The sequence below is a fragment of the Balearica regulorum genome, chromosome 12, assembly GCF_011004875.1.
Source record: "Balearica regulorum gibbericeps isolate bBalReg1 chromosome 12, bBalReg1.pri, whole genome shotgun sequence".
Lineage (NCBI taxonomy): Eukaryota > Metazoa > Chordata > Aves > Gruiformes > Gruidae > Balearica > Balearica regulorum.
This window is the reverse complement of record NC_046195.1, coordinates 11,777,190-11,799,238: the sequence shown is the minus strand read 5'-3', so window position 1 is coordinate 11,799,238 and position 22,049 is coordinate 11,777,190. Positions and strand designations below refer to the sequence as shown.

The following is a 22,049-nucleotide window of genomic DNA, read 5'->3' as shown; positions in this document are numbered from 1 at the left end:
CTGTGAACTCATAATTTCTTCCTTTACCTGTTCTGGAGGGACAGTAATTTATAGCTGTTGCCTAGTCAGTGAGGAAAACTGTGGAACTATAGGTCTGTCTGCTCCTTAGCTATCTCCTGCCACTCCTGGTATGGGAGGATCAGATATCGAGACTGAGATTAATAGATTAAGGGAAGATCTACAAAGGGTTCGTATCTACCCCGTTCTTCTGCATGTGCCTCTAATCTGAGTTATAATAAATGCAATGACTCAGATCTTGAATGGTGTCGAGTTATTCCCTGTTAAGGTCAATAAACATAAACTAGGATTTGCAAGGGCTCTGTGCTGTCATGATTTCAGGCTATAATCCAACATAGAGAAGGATAAATTAAGAGCTTTTAAAATAAATTCAGATCTGATGTGGTAAGTTATAATGAAAGGATGATTCTTTTCCATGGCTAAATTCAAATGTGTTTGCAAATATAGTAATGTATAACGCTAAACAATCTGCATGACAATATGTTGGGTTTTTTTTCCAAAAAGAAACTGTTAAGGGTACCTGTTGGCAGAACATAGTGGATGGAAGATGTGAAATAAATATCAACGGAGCAACTCTGAAGTCCCAGTGCTGTTCCTCACTAGGTGCTGCTTGGGGAAGCCCGTGTACCCCATGTGAACGAGGTAACACTGTTCATTTTCCTCAGGAACCTAGGATTTTTCCTATTGTGATGTTGGTCCAGGTTATTGTCACAGAAGTTTGGGCACAGGCTAGACAATTATCAAGCATTTATTCCTTATTCAGTCTGAAAAAGAGAAGTCTTAATATTTGAGAGGTAACATGTAGCTATAGAAGGTTCGAACTTTGCATTTTATAGTAAACATTTTACAAATTAAAATTCTGAAGGGAAGGGACCGCACCTACAGTCTGTAACTTACAGCATTACTTTAGCATGGTTTGTCATAATTAGTGATCTAGTGCTCCTAATGATGTAGCAATAGATGCATGTTCCCCAGAGCTCCCAAGAAAATGTTTGCAACAAATAGATCTTTGGTGTGGTAATGGAGGAAGGAGAGGGAGTAGCCCTTGTTATTATACTCTGTAGATTAACTGATGACCTAGAGAATTGTACGGTTGATCAAGAAATGGATTGAGGTCTTTGCATATTCACTTGATAGTTAGACTGAACTGTGGGATGAGCTGGGAATCCAGGGTTGAGCTGATGAATGCGGAAATGTTTGTGGGTTGTTATTTCTATATGCTGAAACCTGCTAGTTTGTTCAAATCTTTTTTAGTTAAATCCATCCTGTATATCTTAGGAGAATTCATCCTCATCCATCCGTGGTAAATAGGGCTGTAATGTGCTGTGATCAAGTTAAATGAATTAATTGATTTGAATGAAGCAGGAATTCTATAACTGCTTTTGGGTTAGCTAGATAGGATACTTGGGAAGCAAAAGAGGGTAATGGCTGACACTCTAGAGTTTATGTAGCTGCTCCATCTTATCTCTTTATTATTTCAGAAAATATTGAGATACTGTCTAAGCACTCAGACTTCTCATAGCAATAAACTCTAAATAATATTTCGCATGATCGGTTTTGCACAATAAGTTAATGGTGAGTTTTGGACTGTAGCATTCTAAACGTCCACTTTTGTTTGTTTTACAGACCCAATATGTCAAAAGGGATATTCAAGAATAAGAGGAACATTGTGTGAAGGTATTTATTGTTGCCTTAACATAAATCAGAGCTTGAATGAAAAAATGCCAGTGTTTTGATTTAAGTGGTTAATTTAGCATAGAGCAACGCTATGCCAAATTCTTACCTCGTGTAGTTCCATTGATTTCATTAAAGTTATGTCAGGGATGAATTTGGTTTCAGTTTGTTTAACATTCCTACATACTTACAGTTTACCTCAAAGCACACACTTGCAAATATAGTGTCTACCAGTATAAAGGAGATGGTTCTCTCTCTTCAAATACTGTTAACTGAGTAACCTATTTGGGCAAAGTATACATTTTGTATATGTTATAAAACGTGGCATTATTGATACAGTGGTATGACAAGTCATTACTATACTTTAGAAAAAGGATGTTTAAAGACTATATTTCATATGAAAGTGTTTGTTTTGTTTTGTTATTCTTACCTTGGCTTTATTCCATGCAACACTATATGAAATCAGACATGTTCCAAAGCATAGTTTCACTGTCTTATTAAAAAAAAAAAAAAAGGCATCAGGACACAGTTAAACTTTGGTTAAAGAAAAGGTTGAAGATTTTTTTTTAAATGTGTAGCTTTTTGCTTGGTATGAGATGACTCTATACTAGTCTGTGAGAATTGAAGATCCCACCCTATTTCATCTTCATTTGAATTGATTTGAAACCCTGGCAAAGTACTGCATATTTCCATAATATGCAGAAGCTCAGAGAGTCTCAAACTGCTGTGGGTCATCCTGACTGACAACATCTGACATGACACTGCAGTTAAAATATTTTTAAAAAATTACTCCCATATGTAGCTTCCATAAAGAAACATTGTTTTTCCCTTAACAAAAAATAAAATTAAAAAAAAAGAGAGGAACACCCTCACACATATTCTTTGCTTTCCAAATGATGACTGAATATCTTGGCACGTCTGTGCTGCAGACCCACTGTACATAACTTATCTGACCTCAGCAACGCTTTCTGGAGCATGTAAGTGAAAGAAAAGGGGGAAAAAAAAAGTAGCCCCACCTATCTCTCTTCACAGGGAAAGTCTTAGAACATTTTCAACACTGCTGGGATGGAAAGTTTATCCTTCCAAAATGTAGACATAACTGTTTTCAGCATTTCCTTTACCAGCACTTCGGATTACATCTATTACATGCTTTAATCTTTTCTTATTTCAATAGGACCTGGATAGCCCCAGATTTTTCAGAGTAGTTTCCCCTGTTTTTAACATACTGAAGCCATATTTGGGTTTCAACCAATGTAAGCATTTTTCAAGACGGGAAGATCTCTAGGAAGTTTACTGGCAAGTGAGAGACGGGACAAGGGAGTAAGTTTAGTTCCCAAAAGGTGATACTCAGTTCTCCCATACACAGCTCATGTAAAATGAGTAATGCACCTTGTGCAAGGAAATAAGCAAACTACATTGGCAGTGTGCCTCTAGTTTACGGGTGAGCCCTGGACTTGTCAGCTGGAATATTGCTCACAGGCCATGAACTGTGTTTCAGTGGTTTCTGATCGTCTACTGGCTTTACTTCCTGCCATCCAGTCAATTTGGACCTTTTATTTATAATATCTGTTCAAGGGCAGAGGCCATTGATGTCTACCCCACACTTACCTCCCACCCTGCTCCATGCAGTTTGAGAGCTGCAGAGTCTGTTCTCTCAAGGAGTTTTGTCTGGAGGCCTAGAGAGTCCAACATACCCACTTTTTGATTACTGTGAGTGTTCAGCTATAGGTTATCAGAGTAATGCTTTTCTCATTTCTTGTTATCCTCTGCTGTCTTAAAAATCATCGTGCTTCCTCTTGGGCCATGTTTAATGCTGGAGGCTTTTTCCTAAAGGCAGTTGTGAAGCATATGCTTTTCACAAAGGGCACTGGTGGGAGGACCCCACACTTAGATTACTAAACATTTATTTATGCTCAGGCCAAGCCAACACAGTTAATCAAATTATCCTTACACAAAAGTGCTAAATTTGCCACTTAGATATAGAAATATAATCTTTACTTAATGTAAACTCTTTGTGCAGTCATAAGGAGTTTATTTTAATCTATATAAAGGTACTAATTGCTGACAAGGTCATAGGGCCAGATTTCAAACGGTGTAGTTTCCAGACATGCAGAGGTGTGCCTGATCAGACACAAACTTTAAAAATACAAAAAAATTAAAAATCATTTAAAAAATACAGCATAACTTCATCTTGTTGGAATAATGCATAATCTCATTATGCACTTACCTTTGTCTTTCTTTACCCATTTGCTTCAAAAATCTGGCCCACAGTGAGTATGAAAATTGATGTAATTTTTAAGTGCTCCTCTCCTTTTTTTTTTTGTTACTTTTGAGTTTGATTTCAGTATATATAGGAATGGCAAATAACAACATGTATTCTTTCTAATCATCAGCAGTTTTCTGTAATTACTTGGTTCTGGCCAATGTGCATAGGAAATCCTAAATATTTGGAATTCTGTCAGGCCATGTAAACTGCTGTGGTTTTGTATTTTGTCCTAAAAACAAACATTAGAAAGTTCTTTTTTTTTTTCTGATTTGTTTCTGTTTAGCATGCTAGTGATTACTTTTATTCACATTTTGTTTGGAAATAGATGTAAATGAATGTGAGGTGTTTCCTGGAGTCTGTACAAACGGGCAGTGTGTCAATACCTTGGGATCATTTGTTTGCCAGTGCCCCAATGGAATGTCTTTAGATGCTTCCGGACGGACATGTCTTGGTAGGTATTAATTCCATTTACAGCTCTACTAGGGAAGAGCAAATCTATGTGGTGAGCAATGTTTGCACTGCATGTTTTCTTGCAAGTAAGGAAGATGATTTTTGTCCACATAAGTAATTTTCAAATGGAACCAATCAAGGACATGAACTTAGTTCAGCTGCAATATGAACAGATTCCAATGGCAGTAGCTAAAGCCCATCACCATCTGCTAGCTGGTGAATAGCATTGATTTGGTTCCAGATTGTTCATCTCACAAATCCCTACAGGTCATCTGTGCTCTTAGCACCCTTCATCTGCAGCCCCCCCAAAATCACCAAGGTTGGAAGAGTGGGGCGGGACCATTGCAGGCCAGGACCCAGACATCTGAGGAGGGATGTGGTGCACCTTAATGGAGGGTGCAACAGAATATCAAAGTTTTGTATGCTGTCCATCCTTTGTCCCTTTATAACAGTAAAGGCCTAAGATTTGTCTCAGAACAAGGCATAGCTTGTAGTAATTACAAGGCCTTATATAGGTATGGTAAGATGGAGTGCTTACAATCCTCTTCTGATCCAAAATTTACTTCAAGTGTTGAGCACCATTTTTCAGAGTGGTGCTTTAAACTTACTTCAGCTCTTAATTTCTGAGTTTGGAGGTAATATTTTGCTGTTAGAAATTATGCAGTGTGCTTGGTATGCTCTGCTGAGTCCACAAAAACATGGAGCAAATTGTCCTGTGAAGGGATTTTGGAAAAGGATTCCTCTGCAGTGAACTAAATTTTCTCTTTCTCTTTCAACATGTTGTTCAATTGCCCAACAGACATTCGCTTGGAGAGTTGCTACCTGCAGCATGAAGATGAGCAATGCACCTCACAAATACCAGGCCGGCACCGAATGGATGCTTGTTGCTGTTCAGTGGGGGCAGCGTGGGGCTTTGAGTGCGAGGAGTGTCCTCTGAAGGGATCACCTGAATTTGAAGCTCTTTGTCCAAGAGGATCTGGCTTCTCTACAAAGATAGAGATAACTGGGAAACCTTTCTCTAAAGGTATGGTGATCCATTTGTGGTTCATTGCCAGCAAATCCCGCTGGCTTTTCCTTTTACTTTTCCCTCAGACAATTCCTGTGGGTTTGAAGATTTCAGTGGTAGTCAGGCATTTCACTCGTCTTAAGGCACATTTGAAAATCCAATCAGATTTCATGGAAATTAAGGCCAGAATAAAACACAAGATAATTTAGTCTGTGTCACAGACTATTAAATACCATGTAATGCTGCAGCCTCAAAACACTAAATTTGTGTCTCTGCTAGAGAGGCTAAATTGTGCCTGACTTTGCCTCCCGTGTTGCATCTAGTGGCACCTCTGGCAAATGGAATAGCTTTGAAAACCTGGCACCTCATAGTACAAGAACTGGAACAAACTGAGCAGCCAGCTTTGGATGTATTGAAAGAGCAATCCTTCTTACATGTGCAGGGTGCAATAACTTTAATTCTACTGTGGAGCAGGCAAGGGAGGGTGAATAATTTTGGGAATTTCTTATGAAGCTACTTGGAGAAGTAGAGAAAAATGTTTCCAGGATGATAGCTCAAATCAGCAGAGTTTAATTTACTGTAAACCAAGCCTTGTTACGAATGTTGTTGGTAAACTTCCAGCATTAAATGGAAATCACACAGTGACACCCTAGCATCATGTGCTGAAATCGGTCTTTACAGGGTTACCAGTGTGGTTAAGCTGGACAATGTCAGAAGCACAAATGGATGTGACTATGTTTATAAAGAAAGCCAGTTACCCCAAACTTAAATATTCTGAAGTCTGAAAGGAGGGGAAAATATATATGAATGACAGTTGCTGTTGTTAGTTCCAGCCTTAGTTTTATAAACAGTTACTAAGCCATTAATTATCCATAAAGAAGAGTGACATGTGCTTTTATTTATGCTTGTTATGTTTTCTGTGACTCATGGAAGTCACATTTATTTCTCAGAAACCAGAAGACAGAGTGGTTCTTCTGGAAGCTCCTTTTGCCCTTGTAGGTTTCATCTTCTGTCCACTGAAATCTTACTGCTGACTTCAGTGAGCTGCAGATCAGATCCTGCAGGACAAAGGGGAGACTAATACTGTTTTATGGCAGAAGATGCTCTTGGCAGTTCCAGTGCAGGGTGTCTACATTGTTGGTTAGGTGGAAGTCAGTATCAGTTTATTTTGTGTGGTCTACAAGTTTCCCAAAAGGAGGGGTCATTACCATGAGAAAGGATGAGCTTTGAAGTCAGCGTTGTTCTTTTGTGCACTGTTTTTGTACAAAGTGATAACATCATATGTCCTTACTGTTTCATTTTTAGATATCAATGAATGTAAAATGGTCCCTAGTCTTTGTACCCATGGAAGATGCAGAAATACCATTGGTAGTTTTAAGTGTAGATGTGACAGTGGATTTGCCCTTGATTCTGAAGAGAGAAATTGCACAGGTAAACTGCACGGATGTATCTCTCATAACTTTGATTTGAAAAGGAAAAACTGAACTCCTTTGAAAATCCTGTGAATGTGTTTTGTGTTACAGATATTGATGAATGCCGCATCTCTCCTGATCTTTGTGGCCAAGGCATCTGTGTCAATACTCCTGGAGACTTTGAATGTGAATGTTTTGAAGGCTATGAAAGTGGATTTATGATGATGAAAAACTGCATGGGTATGGTTTTTTTCTAGGTCATAGATGTGCAATAGTATGCTATGTGCTAGTATGATATACATGATTTTTGTTTGTTTGTTTGTTTTTTTGAAGGTTTGATTGCACCTGCATTTAGGTCCCTCTCATTTTGTGAGTTTTGTTAAAGCTCACTTTAACTTGATTCCCACCCCAAATGTGAATTCATTGCTTCTGCAGGATGCCAAAGCATAAATGAGCAAGGGTCAGGATTTTAGCATGTTAAATTTATCCCCGCAATCCCCATTTTGCGAAGTGGGACACCATCCTGAACTTCGAAGTTAGGGTAGATTAAAATTTAGAAGAAGCCTTATTTGGTTGGGGTTTTTTTGGTTTGTTTTTTTTTTTAACTGCACAGTGGTGTGAGGGATGACTAGCTGGAGGAAAGGCTCCAGAGCTGATCTAGGCAGACGATGCTGTGATGAGTAACAGACTATGGGGAGGGATGAGCTGCCGCTGTGGTGGTGCTGGCCCCTGCAGTGATGTGCTTTCCCTTCTCCCCACAGACATTGATGAGTGTCAGCGCAATCCCCTTCTCTGCCGAGGCGGCACCTGCATCAACACAGAGGGAAGTTTTCGGTGTGATTGTCCTCCAGGCCATCAGATATCGCCAAATATCTCTGCATGCATAGGTGAGACATTCAGGCAAAATCAATATTGTGCACAGGTATCATTTTCATTCAGACCTGAAATGCATTCCTCTTTTTCTTTTGCAACAGACATTAATGAATGTGACCTAAGCACCAGCCTGTGCCGAAACGGTCATTGTGTCAACCTGATTGGAAAATATCAGTGTGCTTGCAACCCTGGATATCAGTCCACAGCTGACAAGTTATACTGTGTTGGTAAGTACAAAATCTGCATGGGATCTGTACTAGGGACAACAAACCACAAATAATTGTTTCATTTTTAGTAGTTGTATAAAGACATTTTATATATAAAGATATTTTAAACTGTGACTCAAAAATCTAGTGCAGTCTGTCAAAATAGTATGCAAAAAACCCGAAAATGTGCACATCCATGACTTGCGAGTAATTATGAAATTATGGCAGCGCTACAATTAACTGTGTAATAGCTTATTTTCTCTAGTAAATCAATCATGATGCATAAAATAGCATACTATTTTAAACAGCCTAAAACTTCAGAGTTTGATCATTAAGAAGGAATACCTTGTTAAATCCTGAGTTCTATACTTTATTAAAAAATCAGCATTCCTGACAGACCATGAAGTAGCATCATGTGGTTCAGGTGAATTTTTCCTAATTTGATCTACAATTGTCTCAAATATAGGGCCTTTCCAGTAACTGTTTCCTTAAAGCTACATTATGTAAATGATGTTTAGTTTAAATCACATATTGTGCACTCTTTTATATGTATACATTTTATTGTGCCACAGAGATACATGATAGATCACTGGCTTTAATTCTGCCTAGTAGATATTTTTTTCCTTTTGATTCTTTTAAAAGCTTTGTTGCCTTCATGATACTGTGGTAACCCAACAGTGGTATTTTTATATGTAGAAAGAGAACTGCAGAGGTGTTTGCACGTGCAGTCAGATGATATTATCTCTTTCCCTCCCTGGATTGCCTGACATCCATTCCAATGCCTATATTTGCAAACAGTTGAAAGTTCAAGGAGCATGCAGATATCAAGTGTGGATTCTGGACTGATGTTGTTCTGGAAAGCTGACTCAAAGTGTGTCCTTGAAATATAATTTAAAGTAAAAGGTATTGTGGGTTTTAACTGTAATTTTTTCTTTTCTAGATATTGATGAGTGCAGTATAATGAATGGTGGCTGTGAAAACTTCTGTACAAACTCAGAGGGCAGCTATGAATGTAGCTGTAAGCAAGGCTTTGCACTCATGCCAGACCACAGGACATGCACTGGTAAGGGAGATTTTGGGAACTTTTCCATTGGAACAGTTTATTTCAATAGTTTAAAAATGAACCTTCTCTTTAAGATTAAGCTATTGTAACAAATGTAGTGTAAAAAAAAAAAAGAAGTTATTAATGCATGGAAAGTGAAGTTCTTTTTCTAAAGCAAATATCTCCAAAGTATCAGAATTGGACTACTGCAGACTGAATTTCTTTGAAGGGAATTGATTCTTCATAATTCCAGAAAGTGTACAAGTTGATTTTGAGTTTGGTAACAAAAAGCTGTAATTTTTTCAATAGGAGATAAATTTTCTCCCTTGAGGTATTTTTTTAGATCCAAATCCAAAATGCATTGAAGTCAATGGAAAGAAGCCTCATAGACATAAGCCAAAATGCTCTGCATGTGTACTAATGGTTATATTGGAGAGAGAATAGACAGAAATGCTAGAAAAGGAGCTGATTGCCCCGTTCTGTGGTTGTGTGGTATCTGCTCTTAAGCAAGCAAGAAAATTCCTATTTTTAATTCTTTGTTTAGTCAAATGCAAGTATGCTGTGTTACTTCAAAACTGAATGACTTTCAGGCAAATTGAAATCTGAATAGTATGACTCTTTCTTAGGAAACAGCTCTCTTGCACTCTGAACAGGGTTTGTGAGAAATTTTTCAGAGCTCTGTAATGGCCGGGTGTTCTCCTTTGGGAGTCTGGGAGTCACAATCCCAGTAAGTGAATTGTACTTGGTGATTTCAACATGGGTTACTGAAAAGATAATTTTACCCTACTTTTCTCTTACTTCTTGCTGTGCAACCACTGGCCCACTGAGGCATGTGAATATTTGCCAGCTGTTTGCCAATTCCATCCAAGAGCTCTGTGAAGAGCATCAGAAATATAACAGGGTTAATCCCTTGGAATAGAAATGCTTTTCTGGTTGAACAAATGGAGAGTTTTCTATACTGAATTAATAGAGATCATATTTAGATTTGTAAATATTTATCGACCTCTGACCAGGGTCTCAATTACCCTGAGGCCACTTGCTACCATTCCAAAGCATAAAAGAACCTTAAAGCATAGTTAAATGTAGTTTGCCCCCCCATTGTAGTTTCCAGTGTCAGAAAGATGTAAAGTAGCCAATCTTCAGCAAGCATCGGACCCTTGTTCAAAGAAAGAAATCTACTGGAAAAAGTGCAAATTTGACTGATCCTGAAATTAAGTCTTTCAAAACCTAAAATATTTAGATTAGAAATAGTTTTCTTTAGGTCAAATTTCTAGAAAAGGCAAATTCGTGCAAAAACTTGCCCAAACATTGGTGTTTAGGGCACTTTTTCAATGCAAAAATAAAACCAGTTGATCAAAATTGTGCCTCAGCCAAAATCTAAACCTAAGTGAGAGGATTAGCGGGACACAAGAGGGAAGAGGGGGGAGGAGCAGGGTTCTCTGAGCCACGTTTCTGTTTTCATCTTCTTGGCTTGACTGGGGACTAAATGACCCAAGTGTATACTTGGACAGTCTTAGGGATCTCAAGTCTACTGGCTAAAAACAGTTCTGTGCTTTACTCCTGCTTGCCCTAAGCCACCCAAAGACATCTCTAAACCCAAAACCAGAGCAGGCCATTTAGAGCACCTTCCTGCGTATTAAACGAAGAACTTTGGAAGAGAAAACTATAATCTTTCCATTCTCAAAATTAAAAAGGGAGGAAACAATTGCCTTTGCTGTGGGGAGGGGATGTATTCTCAGTGTTACATTTCCATAGAAGTTTGTAGTCAGATTTTACCTGGGTGAGGAAGTAAAATGCATCTGATCTTAGTTCTGAATTTTTGCATATTTATATTCAGCCTTGACTCTGAAAAATAGAATTTTATTCATAGGCCAGCCAGTAATAGCTGTTAGGTATTCATTTTTGTATTCTCCTCTAAGAAAGGCTTGAATGCAATAGCCAGCACATAAAAAGGTTTAAATAGCAGAAACACCAGACACCTTTGGATATCAAGTCAAACTCCACCTTAGAAAATATCCAGAGATGTGAGTGTTCACCATCACCACCCTTTTAGTATCTAAAAATGCTGCCACCTTCTCTTGAAGAGATATTAATTAGATATTTAAACATCTGGTGAATGTTCAAAATCTACATGCTGAAATTTTGCCTGTGCCCAAACTGAGTGAAAAATAAGAAAAAATGTATTTTGTTACTTTTTCTACTCATTGCACTGAATATCTGGCTTTACTGTGTTAGATGTTTGTGCGTGGTACAAGATATGGTAGCACTGTGACCTGAGCATGTGAAACACCTATTTTACATTTTCAGTTTGCTCTCTGTGTGAACACGTCTTTTATCTTTAACATCACACAAAGCTGGAAGCCATTACAGAATATATTTCTCGATAATTGAGCTGGTAAGAATGCTGTTCAGTTCAGTAGCAGGTCAGGTTTGAATTGGTGAGGTTATGCATAAATAATCTGCTCAATTAGGAGTAACAACAGATTCTTTGTCAGCTGATTTTCCCCCAACTGTGAAATCAGTACAGTGACAGGTTAGTAAATAAAGTTCTTTATTTCTGTCATTATTATTGCCATTTCTAGAGCTTAATTTTGTATGTTAATTCAAATTCCATTCCAAATTAACATTTCCAGGCTAATGTCCATGCCAACATTATTTGCTTGTTAAGATGAACAGGGACTGGTCAGCCTTCTTCCTTGCAGAAGTTGTGAATCCACACAAGCACTAGCTGCTAGAAATACAGAAGAATAATGAACATAATATTTTAAGTTAAAGTGAGTTCATTTTCTGCAGCTGCATAATTACTGCAATCCACAATAGACTGGACTGATAATGAGTTACACCCTTTCTCTTGGAGGGGGTTCCTGAATCTTGTCCTTTTTGTGCTGATTTTTTTCCCATGGTATCACTAGGCAGAGTTTCTGATTTTTGCTCTTGCTGGTCTACATTGGTGCTGACACAGGGAGATTCTAGGGATTTTTACAAGGAACACTAATACGACCCTAGGGACTCTGAAAGATTGCAGACCTTAGCATGGCTGCATTAATATAATAAAGTGTCTGCTTCTGTAGCTTGGCCCCAATCAATGAGGGCCAGTTTCATGAACTGAGAAAACAACTTACACGCTAACGGATGTAACTATATGGCTGGCCTGGCTAGTCAGCTGAAATGCTAAAAACCCCCATAAAATCTCTCAGTGAAATAAATGTATGTACTGTAATTATTCCCATCATGAGTTTGACTCTGTATTTCAAGTTTGTCATCACCCTTTAGACCTGTAGAAGTATTCTGCATGTACAATGGCTTTTTTAAGCTCTGTGAAGTCCGATATTTTTGTCACTGAATTTGACTTCACAGCTTCCATTGAGTTCAACAATGATGGATTGTATCCAAGAACCTCCAGTTGTATGTGGCCATGTGGTGTGACAAAGGTTCTGTTGTGTTTTTTTTATGTCAATGACTTTTTATCTGCAAAGTTGGTTCCTGTTCCCATTGGAGCCCGAGGGGAATCTTTGCCACTAACTTTAGCTGGAGATGAGGACCTACCCATCAGGACAATTTTGCAATGTACCATTCCGTTATTTGCAAGGATTCAATCTTTGTAATATTTACCAGAGCATTAAAATGTTTGCTTGCCATGATCATGGTTAGTTGCATTGCATAAAGGTAGCATATTTTAATCTGATTTTTCCCTGTAGATATTGACGAGTGTGAAGACAATCCTAACATCTGTGATGGAGGCCAGTGTACAAACATTCCAGGAGAATACCGGTGTCTTTGCTATGATGGATTCATGGCATCTGAAGACATGAAGACTTGCATAGGTAAGTGAAAGTACATATTTTCCAATCTGCATCAACTAGGGAAAAATTATTTATTAAGGCACTATTTCCAAGTAGGCAGACAACGATATTGAAAGAGTATTGCTTTTATGCCCTAATTTTGGCCATCTGACCATAGGACCAGCCCCATTGCACAAGCTATGCTTATCAAATGCAGATGCAATCTCTGTATATCCCTGCAGACTGGGATGCAAACATGATCTATAGCATCGTATCTTTGGGTCCTCTTCCAGTGCGGTTTTTATGCAGCTCAGATGAAAGAGTGCTTGCAGAAGGGAAGTGCTGGTGGGTGACACTGTGGAAAATTTCTAGCAAGATAAATCACCAGTGCTGATTTTAAACTTGTCTCTAAGACAAAACTATGTGCAAGTGCTGTACCTCAGTAGAACAAAGTCATGAAACAGTGTATCTCCAAAACCAAATTTTCACATTTAAATTAAAAATCTGGAGTGTATTTGAGGAGAAATATTTGTACAAAACTAGATAAGGTATGCATGCATATATAGAGGTATATACATATACCCATATACGTATACATAGAAAGCATCAATAAATAGTAACAGTCATTCTTTGGATCATATGCTGAATCTTAGTCTATTTTTAAGGAAAGCTGGAATTAAAGATATGTTAAAACAGATATGGTAATATAGCAGTGTTTAACCAGATCTCAAAACGTATGCTAGGTAAGGAAGAACTAACCTAAATAGTTTTCTCTTTGCATACGTAGACCCATTTTTGTACCACAACATCATATCTTAAGAGACTTTGCCAGTTACATTCTAAGAATTTTATTTAATAAATCTTAATTCATGGTTTTTTAGATGTTAATGAGTGTGATCTGCATCCAAACATCTGTCTGAGTGGAACCTGTGAAAATACAAAAGGCTCATTTATCTGTCATTGTGATATGGGGTATTCAGGCAAGAAAGGCACAACTGGATGCACAGGTATGTTTTAAAGTTTAACTATTAACTTCTAGTTAAATGTGTGAGTCTGCATGGCCTTTTCTCTAGTGTTCAAACCCTACTCTTGCTGTGCTTCTTTTCACTTATTTGTGCTAAATATTGTATATCTTACCCAAATTTCCTGAGCTTCTCTTCTGCTGAACTTCAGTGGCCCACCGTTCAGTGCTGCTTCTGCTGAAACGAGTGACAAAATGTCCACTGGGAACAAAATTGGTCTTTTTACTGCATTGTTGTTGGTCTAAGAGAACAGCAAATGCCATTGCCTGTAACTTGACAGACTCCTGAGGACCTCAGTACATTTGGATTAGTTAATTATATACTATGCGTGCAAATAACAGGTATCTGTTCCAAGCATTATTTTGGCAAATACAGATGACTTGACATATGTGCTAAAATATATTTTCAGGTTTTGCAAAGTGGCAACAATACAGCTACTCAACTGCATTATATCAGCAAAATCAGAATTTGCGTTATTTCATGTATTGCCAACAAACAGAAATGAGATTCAAATATACAGGCTCTGAGGGCATGATATTAATAATCCTAGTGCTGGTGTCTCAAGCCAAGGTGTTGAGAGTCTTAGACTTTGCCCAAATACGAATGCAAACATATGTTTAATATAATTTTTAATGTAGACTTAGCGTAAACACATTTCTGGCAATGTCTTTGAGACAAACTTTTATTCTTAGTCTGCCCTTATTGTAGAGAGTTAATAATATACTTCTGTAAGTGCCCCAAAAATGTGAAGCTGGTTTTTTTACAGCTCTCTTAGAACAATTTGAGAGCTGGAGTTGTACTTTGCATATTGGACTGTGGACGAATAGTTGTGCATTAGTAACAGCTGCCTTTGACTTACATATGAACTGATCTAAATCCAAGAAATCCCTAATTGTACCCTGTAGACCAACATTTCAATGTTCTTTGTTTCTGTGCTAAATTATCTGAAGATCTTCAGTACTGTAGACCTGAAAACCCTCATGCTGATCAGTTACACATGGCGCAGCTATCACTCCCAGTGTAATGAGTGATGGTCAGAAGCAGTTGGGGAAGATGAAGCAACTAGTAGAAGGCAAAAGAGGGAGAAAGGTCATGGAGGCAGGGAAGGAATCTGAGGTATGGCTTCTGGGGAAGTGCCTGGAAATAGCCACCATTTTGGCATCATGTGACACACGGTGGTGGCAAATGTCCCAAGCAATACTTTTCTGTTAACGGAGAGGCAGGGAAATCCCTCTTCTCCTGGTCCTAGCCAAGCCCAGCCCTCTGGATGGAAGCTGTCTGCCACGTGGGCTCTTCCTGTTGCCTTGCACATCTTTATCTTTCCTTCAGCCCATCCTCTGCTGCTTTTGGCTATATGCGGGTGTCCCAGGGAGGATGGCACTCACCAGGAGAACCACCAGGACACCTTAACTACAACTGATGCTGTAGAGGGGCTCATTGATTTGAAAAAGACCAGTGGTCTAAGACAAAAAGGTGAAGTATCAGTTATGCTGATACAACTGAGATGGGACAATACTCAAAATAAATCACCAAAATATTTTGAATTTAAATAAGAGAAGGGAGGAAGCAGAGCAGGAACCTTCTAGGTTGGTTTCATGCTGAAGAAACTGTGTGGGTGCAGGTGCCATTGTGACTACGGCGTGCAGATTCTCACATTCTAGGTTTGAAAAAGTCCGATTTGCTGGTGGAGACCTTTGAATTCCCCACCTCGTTTTTGCACAATATTAGAGCAGAGCTGAAGTTCCCAGACTCAGGTACTGCAGACCACAAGAGCATCCTTCAGGACTTCTTCTGGAGGGACCTTGCCAACAGCACCTTGACCCCACGATTCAATTCTTATCTTACAGACAGATCAAAAGCATACACAGTTTTTAGGAACTCCTGTGGAAAAAAATTACAAAAATGTATACAATACTTTGAATGGGAGGTTCTCTGTTTCATGAGAACAGCTAAATAATGTCCTCTGGGTTCCATTACAGTTTTGTCTAAATATTTCAGCTCCCTTGTCATTACCGATTGTTTCCATTTTAACAAATAAATATGTTTTTTCCCCAATCATTTAACAGTATTAAGAATCCACCCACTGACTTACATTCCCATCCCACACAGATGTTAGTTCCCCACCTCTTTCATTCTCAATAAGAATGTGGACAGAATTTAGTAACAAAAATATAATTTTTTTTAAAAGTATTGCAAAATATATCTTGTAGATGCAGGTTTCCCAGGGAAAGTGCTACAAATGGTTTAATTTCCATTCACAAGGCAAACTGTGGCAAGAGTGACTTAGAGCAGTTCATTTTAGATTTTTCTAGGCAGGCAATGGTACATAGCCACTAGAGAGAAGATTGCAAAGTTTTCTCCTATTCCGGTTCCAGATTGCCCAGCTTTATGACAAGTACCTTGTCTCTGCTTTTTCTGTCAATAAAATATACACATACTTGTGCAGAGATGAAATCCTGTATTGGCACTTGCATTTGTATTTTGTGATTCATCACCACTCTGGAGTATTGCCTGTAAATTTGCAATATTTCACTGTTGATGTAGAGCCTTAGATTTACTTGCTCTGATGTTTTCACAGAGGAACAAATTCTTCTCTGAGTCTCTCCCATCCATCCTTGCCAGTCACGGCTGTGTGCACAGACCTCCTGTTTGCTCCTGGTCAAGCTATGCTTGCACAGGCTTAGGGCGCTCTTCACAAAGTCAAACTGAACGAGGTGAACTTGAGGGCAGAAGTTGCCAGAGATGGTCATCAAATAAAAATAAATGTGATTTAAAATTCAGCTAGATTTCTCCACAGCAGGCTCAGGGAGTTCACCTCTGCAAGGGCCATGCTTGTGCTGCTTGGAGAAAGGCTAGTGGAAGATGTTCAGCTGCAGCCTTGGTGTGTGGTATGAGGTTAGAATCTGGTCTTGAGCATTACCTGCTATCATCCAGTAGGGATGATAATAGTGGATAAAGGAGGAGTGGGCGCACACTGCATACTTGCATGGCTGACAATAACATAGGTATAAAGAGGAGGACACCTGATATGGTGAAAGGAAGAGGTGTGCCCTGTCATTTGGCCTCAGGAATAGGTCCGTTGCGTTTTGTGACTTGTACACTGCGCTTGCCTCTCTCCCTTGCCTTTGGCTTCTGGCCACTGATAATAAATTTTGTTTCAGTCTTGATGGCACAAGAGAGTTCTGGTATCAGTGAAGCAAATACATTTCCCCTTATGAATCTGGGAGCTGGCTGTGTCAGGCCAAATACCAGAAGATGATAATATTAAGATGCTGCCCGCCAAGTGGGGTTATTACTGAAGGAGCGTATTGTGAGTAGGCATCTGTCCAGCAATAACATGCTGCACCCCAGCCTGATGATGTAAGGATGGACAGCATGCAAGAACTGAACTGCCCCATGTGAAACTCCAAGAGGTGCTTACGGTGCAGTATGCTGAATAAAATCCAAGAGTAATTCCAAAAGAGACAACAATTTTACAGGTATAGAGACCAGAATAGGGGAGTTTTTCCATATGTTTTTCTACTTGTGTGAGCACTAAGTTGAAATTCATAGTCTTCTCCCTCTGAAAAGCCTACCCTTTCACCTACCTGATTACATGGGCAGTGACCCAGGAGGAGGAAATGCCTTGTGACTTCCACCAGACGACTAGCCCTGTGGGAATCGGGCCCAGACTTGAAATACCAGTGAAACGTCAGTGCGATAAAATGCACAGATATGCAGAGAGTGCCAAAAAAATTAAAAAATCAGAAAATGCTTAAGGGATTTGCATAATTTCTGACAAACAGTACTGATTTATAGGCGGAGTCTGAATTAAATTCACTCTTTGCTAAGAATCCTTGTAGGCTATTGAAGCCCAAATGAAACTTAACAAAAAATGTAAGTGGTACACAGAGTACCTTGAGGATTTCATACCCTATGATGAATGTGTGAATTTTCGTGGGTTAACACTCTCATTCTGTTCAAACACAGAGGAATGACTTAGGTGTTTCCAAAGTATAGGTGAGAATACAGTGATAGCCCCATGCTTCTCTCTGGCTGAGTTTAATGATCCACCTCCAGACTGTGTTGAGATGCGCTGTGCAGATACTAGCTAGCTGTTTCTTTCCTTCGGTTGCCACATTTGCAAGCATAGTGCCAACATGACAGGTATATATGATGTGTGGTTTTGCTGCACATCCACAGCCGTAACAATTTGTGCCTCTGTGATTAATGGGAGACGGAGATACTTTATTAATTGCCAAAGACTTGAGAGAAAAAATATTTGTCCAGAGAAGCGAACTGAAGGAGCCAACAAAATAGGGTGACTGACAGATTTTTTTTCCCCCCAGAGTGCTTGGGATTATTATGATGTCAGATCTGCATATTATTTATCACGCGTATTCTCATCTGTTGTGGGCAGACAACTCCCTTAGTATTAATGGGAGTTGTGCAATTACAAAGCTGAGAACATGTGTGCAGCAGGACTGGGGCACAATGGGACCAGCTGAGGATGCAATGTCAGTCTCAGATTGGAATGTCCTTATTTTCTTTGGCTTGTCACGGCCTCGTACTGAAGGCAGAAGGAGAAGGTTCATATAAATCAGTGGCTCACTCCTTCACCCTCAGTGAAAATCCCCCTGAAGTCAATGGGAATAGGCTATCATTGTGTGAAACCCTGATTTGATTGTCCTCCTATGTGCGCTTTGGGTCGTGATACCTTTACTGAGACTGAATAATGCCTTTCTCTTCAAAGAATTACATGAAAATAGTTGGAGTATTTGAAGAGTGTAGTACTGTTTGTGCTGCCATGCAGACAGCACAGTCTGGACTCTTGCTCTTATTAAAGATATTTATGTTGAGTTAATTTTTCCCCTACAGAGCTCAACTTCTCCTTTTTGTTTCGTTCTGTGAAGCTGTAGTTCAATACTTATGGCAACATAAATCCATATTAAGCTCCAGTATAAGCAGGCATAAATGCCATTGATTTCACTGCCCTGTTTACACAGGACCATGTTTGGTCTGAGATCTGTTTTGCCTTGGAAATAATTGCAATGCAATAAATTTAGGCTTATAACTCAGCTGTGCAATGAAAGGAGAGAATAGGGAGTATAGCAAAACAACATCTGAGTTAAATGCAGATAGCTTTGAAAATAAGTAAAATCTGGGATGAAGCCAGCGATGGTATTTTATATGCCTCAATCAGCTTTCATTTAAGCATCTGAAAACCTTTCCACGCATCAATGAAATAAGCCCTGCAATGTCCCTGTAAAGGTAGATGGTATTAGAGAATGTATTTCGCATTCCCTATTTGATCTTTAGCCAGGCAAAAAGCATTGAAATCTATTGAATTTTTTTCCTGAAAAAAGCTGAAAAGGATTTTGGGATTTTGCTCAAACCAAGAGGAATGGCATTTCAGTGGATGATCTCTGAGAAAGTTGATCCCATTATAAATACCCATGTTTGGATATAGATTTGCGCTCGCAGCTTTCATCCTGCAGAAGATTCCAAGCTTTTTAGTGTGTGTGTGTTGAACAGCCGATGGGGGAGCAAGTGTCCAGTGCAAAGGCACCAGTGTCATGGTACTGCTGTTCCACTAAGAGACGTTACTGGGTATCTCAGGCACAAAGTGTTAGCGGGTCAGTGTGAGGTGGGATGGGATGGAGTCCACAGTCACTTTATTGTAGAGTTGAAAATTTGGGTTTGATTGCCTTAAATTTGAGGCTGAGCATGACTTCATTGTGATGTAGCTGTTGCATGCAAGTTTGTGTTTGCTGGTAGTTTAAAAAAAATTCTTGGCAGAAATCTCTCTCGTTGATGATGTTTTTTGTGTTGTTTTATTGTGCTCTACAGGGTATAAGGAAGCATATGATCGTTTGCATCAAATAATCAAATGCAGTGCAATTTTAATGTTCACAGTGGTTTAACAATTTGGGTTTTAAAATCATGTAAAGGTTAAAATATAGAGAGTTTGCCTTAGCTTTTTTATGTCAATGTATACTGTAGCTGACCTCTCAAAATTCCTTCTAGTCTTTCCCTTCAGTCCAAACCAGAAGGAGGGGTTTTTTCTGACCACCCTTAAGATTTTTGAAAGACACTAGTTTCCTGTTTAGGGTGATGTTATCTTCACATGAGTTTCTGCCTGTGCTAAAAGCAAATATGCTCTGAGATTATCTGCTCCTGACCCTTTTTTTAAGTTTTAAAAAGTGTCCATTTGCATGTTTTGCAGGCTTGTTAGTGCAGTTAACATTTATTAATAGTAGATTCCAGCTGCCATATTTAGATCTATATCTAAACTTCAGCATTCAGATTATGGGAATACTCATGTCTGGGGTTTTGATTCAGAGCAATGCCTCATTTAGAAAGAAACCCAGAAAAGTGAGATTGGATGCAATTCCACTCTACATACTTAAAAAAGAAAACCAACCCACAAAAACCAACAAACACAAAACCAACCAAACAAAAAAATCCCCAAACCAACAGTGGGTTTGAGTAATTTCTGAACTTGAGTATTTCATTGTAGAATGACAGACATACGTTGTCTGCTTCTCAGAGTCACGTGTAGCCTTTGGGAAAAGAGAAAATATATATACAGGGCATAGAGAAAAGACGCAGAGCCTTTTGTCTAAAGAAGGGTGGGCAGAAAAACCTGAGAAAGGATTGCTGAAGGAAATGGTTAAGATGGTACCTGGACACTCCCCAATGGTACCACTCTCTTGCCCTCTTTAAAGAGCTAATTGTTCTTAGGTACAATGGTAGGGAAACTGAAGTCTGTGGTTTTGGGCCTGAGAACCCCAAAGTTTGTTTACATAGTTGATGGCTGATGCCTTTTCTTAATCATCATCTTGAGAAGGATCTGAGCTGGGTTTTCATGTGTGGAATCACGCAGAGTTTGTAGGCTTGTTTTCCCTTTCCATCAGCTGTTGTACAGAGTAAGATGGCTTACTGCAACAGCAGAGGCACCTGGGAGGCCTGAAAAAATGTACATAAATATTAAGTGGTTTGATGTGAATTCTAGATAATTTACATCCTGCATGAAAGTAAAGCACCATTAGAGACAGCTCAGTTACAGAAAACACTGTAAAATCCATAGCTCAGATGTGTAAGAAAATTCCTGCCAGTTTTGTTTTAGTTACCAGTAGTAAATTTCTTAAAACTTTGCCTTTAAGTTTATACATTCTCCAAGTACTTACATGAGGCATTAATATTGTTTTGTGACAAGGAAGAATGGAGTTCAGTTTGGTTTTTTCTGTCTATGTATTTTGACATTGCCAGAGAATGCCCAGGAATGAACATAAGGTGAAAATAGCAAGTACTGAAATAGAATGTGCTGGCATGAATGCCTATGTTGAAGATTGGATGACTTGCTCCCTGGTGTCTCCAAGGATGCTGACTTTTTTCCACTGTTACGTTTCCTGAGTTCTTAATAAACTGCATGCCTGATGAGCTTTGTGTCCATCATCTGTCATGTTAAATACAGTGATACAGCCCATTCTCCACCTTCTACCCAGTCTCTGGCAAAGCAGAATCTGTCTTTGTTAACTGCCTAGGGATAATACTAGGAGGAGTTTGCAGGTGGTGCCCAGCTGGTGTTCATCAGCATCATTGCAGATACGATGGGGGCTGTGGGACTGCTGCATTCCAGGAGTCCCTGAGCAGCAGAGTTGCCTCAGACCTTTTAGCAAATCATGCAACATAGAGCCACCCAAGTCCCTCTCTGTGGACTCCAAGATGGGCAGATGGGAAAGCTGTCTTCTTTCCCTCAGTCATGTTCAGGTATGGTCAAGATGCAAGCCAGTATATTGTAGTGGTGTCTCCCTATTGTCAGGGGAACACAGGTATTCACACCAGCTCTTAGTCATCAAATTTGACCCACAACCTATTGCAAAGCTGCTTGACAAACATACATCCCAGGATACTGAACACATGCAGTGGTAATCTTTTTGGATGCTAGTCCTCTTCTTCCCAAAGACTGTGGCCTCACATTCTTTCTGAGCGCACCAGTTAGAAAAAGAAGGAAAACCTGAGTTACTGTTTTCCTCCGTGAATATAAAAGTTACCAGGCTTTGGAGTGAACTGCAGAACTGCTTTATTTGCCTATCAGAAAAATAGATAGTAGGGCAGCACATGTTTGAAATATGCTACATGCTTCTTTGCCTTTCTCTGTTGTGATTTTATTTCTCTTCTGCTTCATTTTTAAATGTCATGTTATAAAGAAATGCAGACTTGCTTTCATGTTCACATTGCCGTTCTTGAGAAATTCCAGTATCAGTTATCTGGATATGAGAAAGTTTGATCCATGAGCTCTTCAATCATCTCTGT

General features: G+C 39.1%; 1 protein-coding gene across 3 annotated transcripts in view; it reads left to right on the top strand.

The window, feature by feature from the left end:
* FBN1 (fibrillin 1) overlaps nt 1-22,049 on the top strand; it is a 153,187-nt gene that overhangs the window by 92,428 nt on the left and 38,710 nt on the right. For 2 of the 3 annotated variants that reach the window (XM_075764366.1, XM_075764365.1), the window contains exons 22-32: nt 523-660; nt 1,645-1,695; nt 4,284-4,409; nt 5,208-5,432; nt 6,720-6,845; nt 6,938-7,066; nt 7,588-7,713; nt 7,801-7,926; nt 8,846-8,968; nt 12,646-12,771; nt 13,611-13,736. The exons of the other annotated variant lie outside the window; for it this stretch is intronic. In XM_075764366.1, coding sequence (XP_075620481.1) covers nt 523-660; nt 1,645-1,695; nt 4,284-4,409; nt 5,208-5,432; nt 6,720-6,845; nt 6,938-7,066; nt 7,588-7,713; nt 7,801-7,926; nt 8,846-8,968; nt 12,646-12,771; nt 13,611-13,736 — 1,422 coding nt within the window. The remainder of the gene's footprint in view (nt 1-522; nt 661-1,644; nt 1,696-4,283; nt 4,410-5,207; nt 5,433-6,719; nt 6,846-6,937; nt 7,067-7,587; nt 7,714-7,800; nt 7,927-8,845; nt 8,969-12,645; nt 12,772-13,610; nt 13,737-22,049) is intronic. 3 annotated transcript variants of the gene reach the window in all.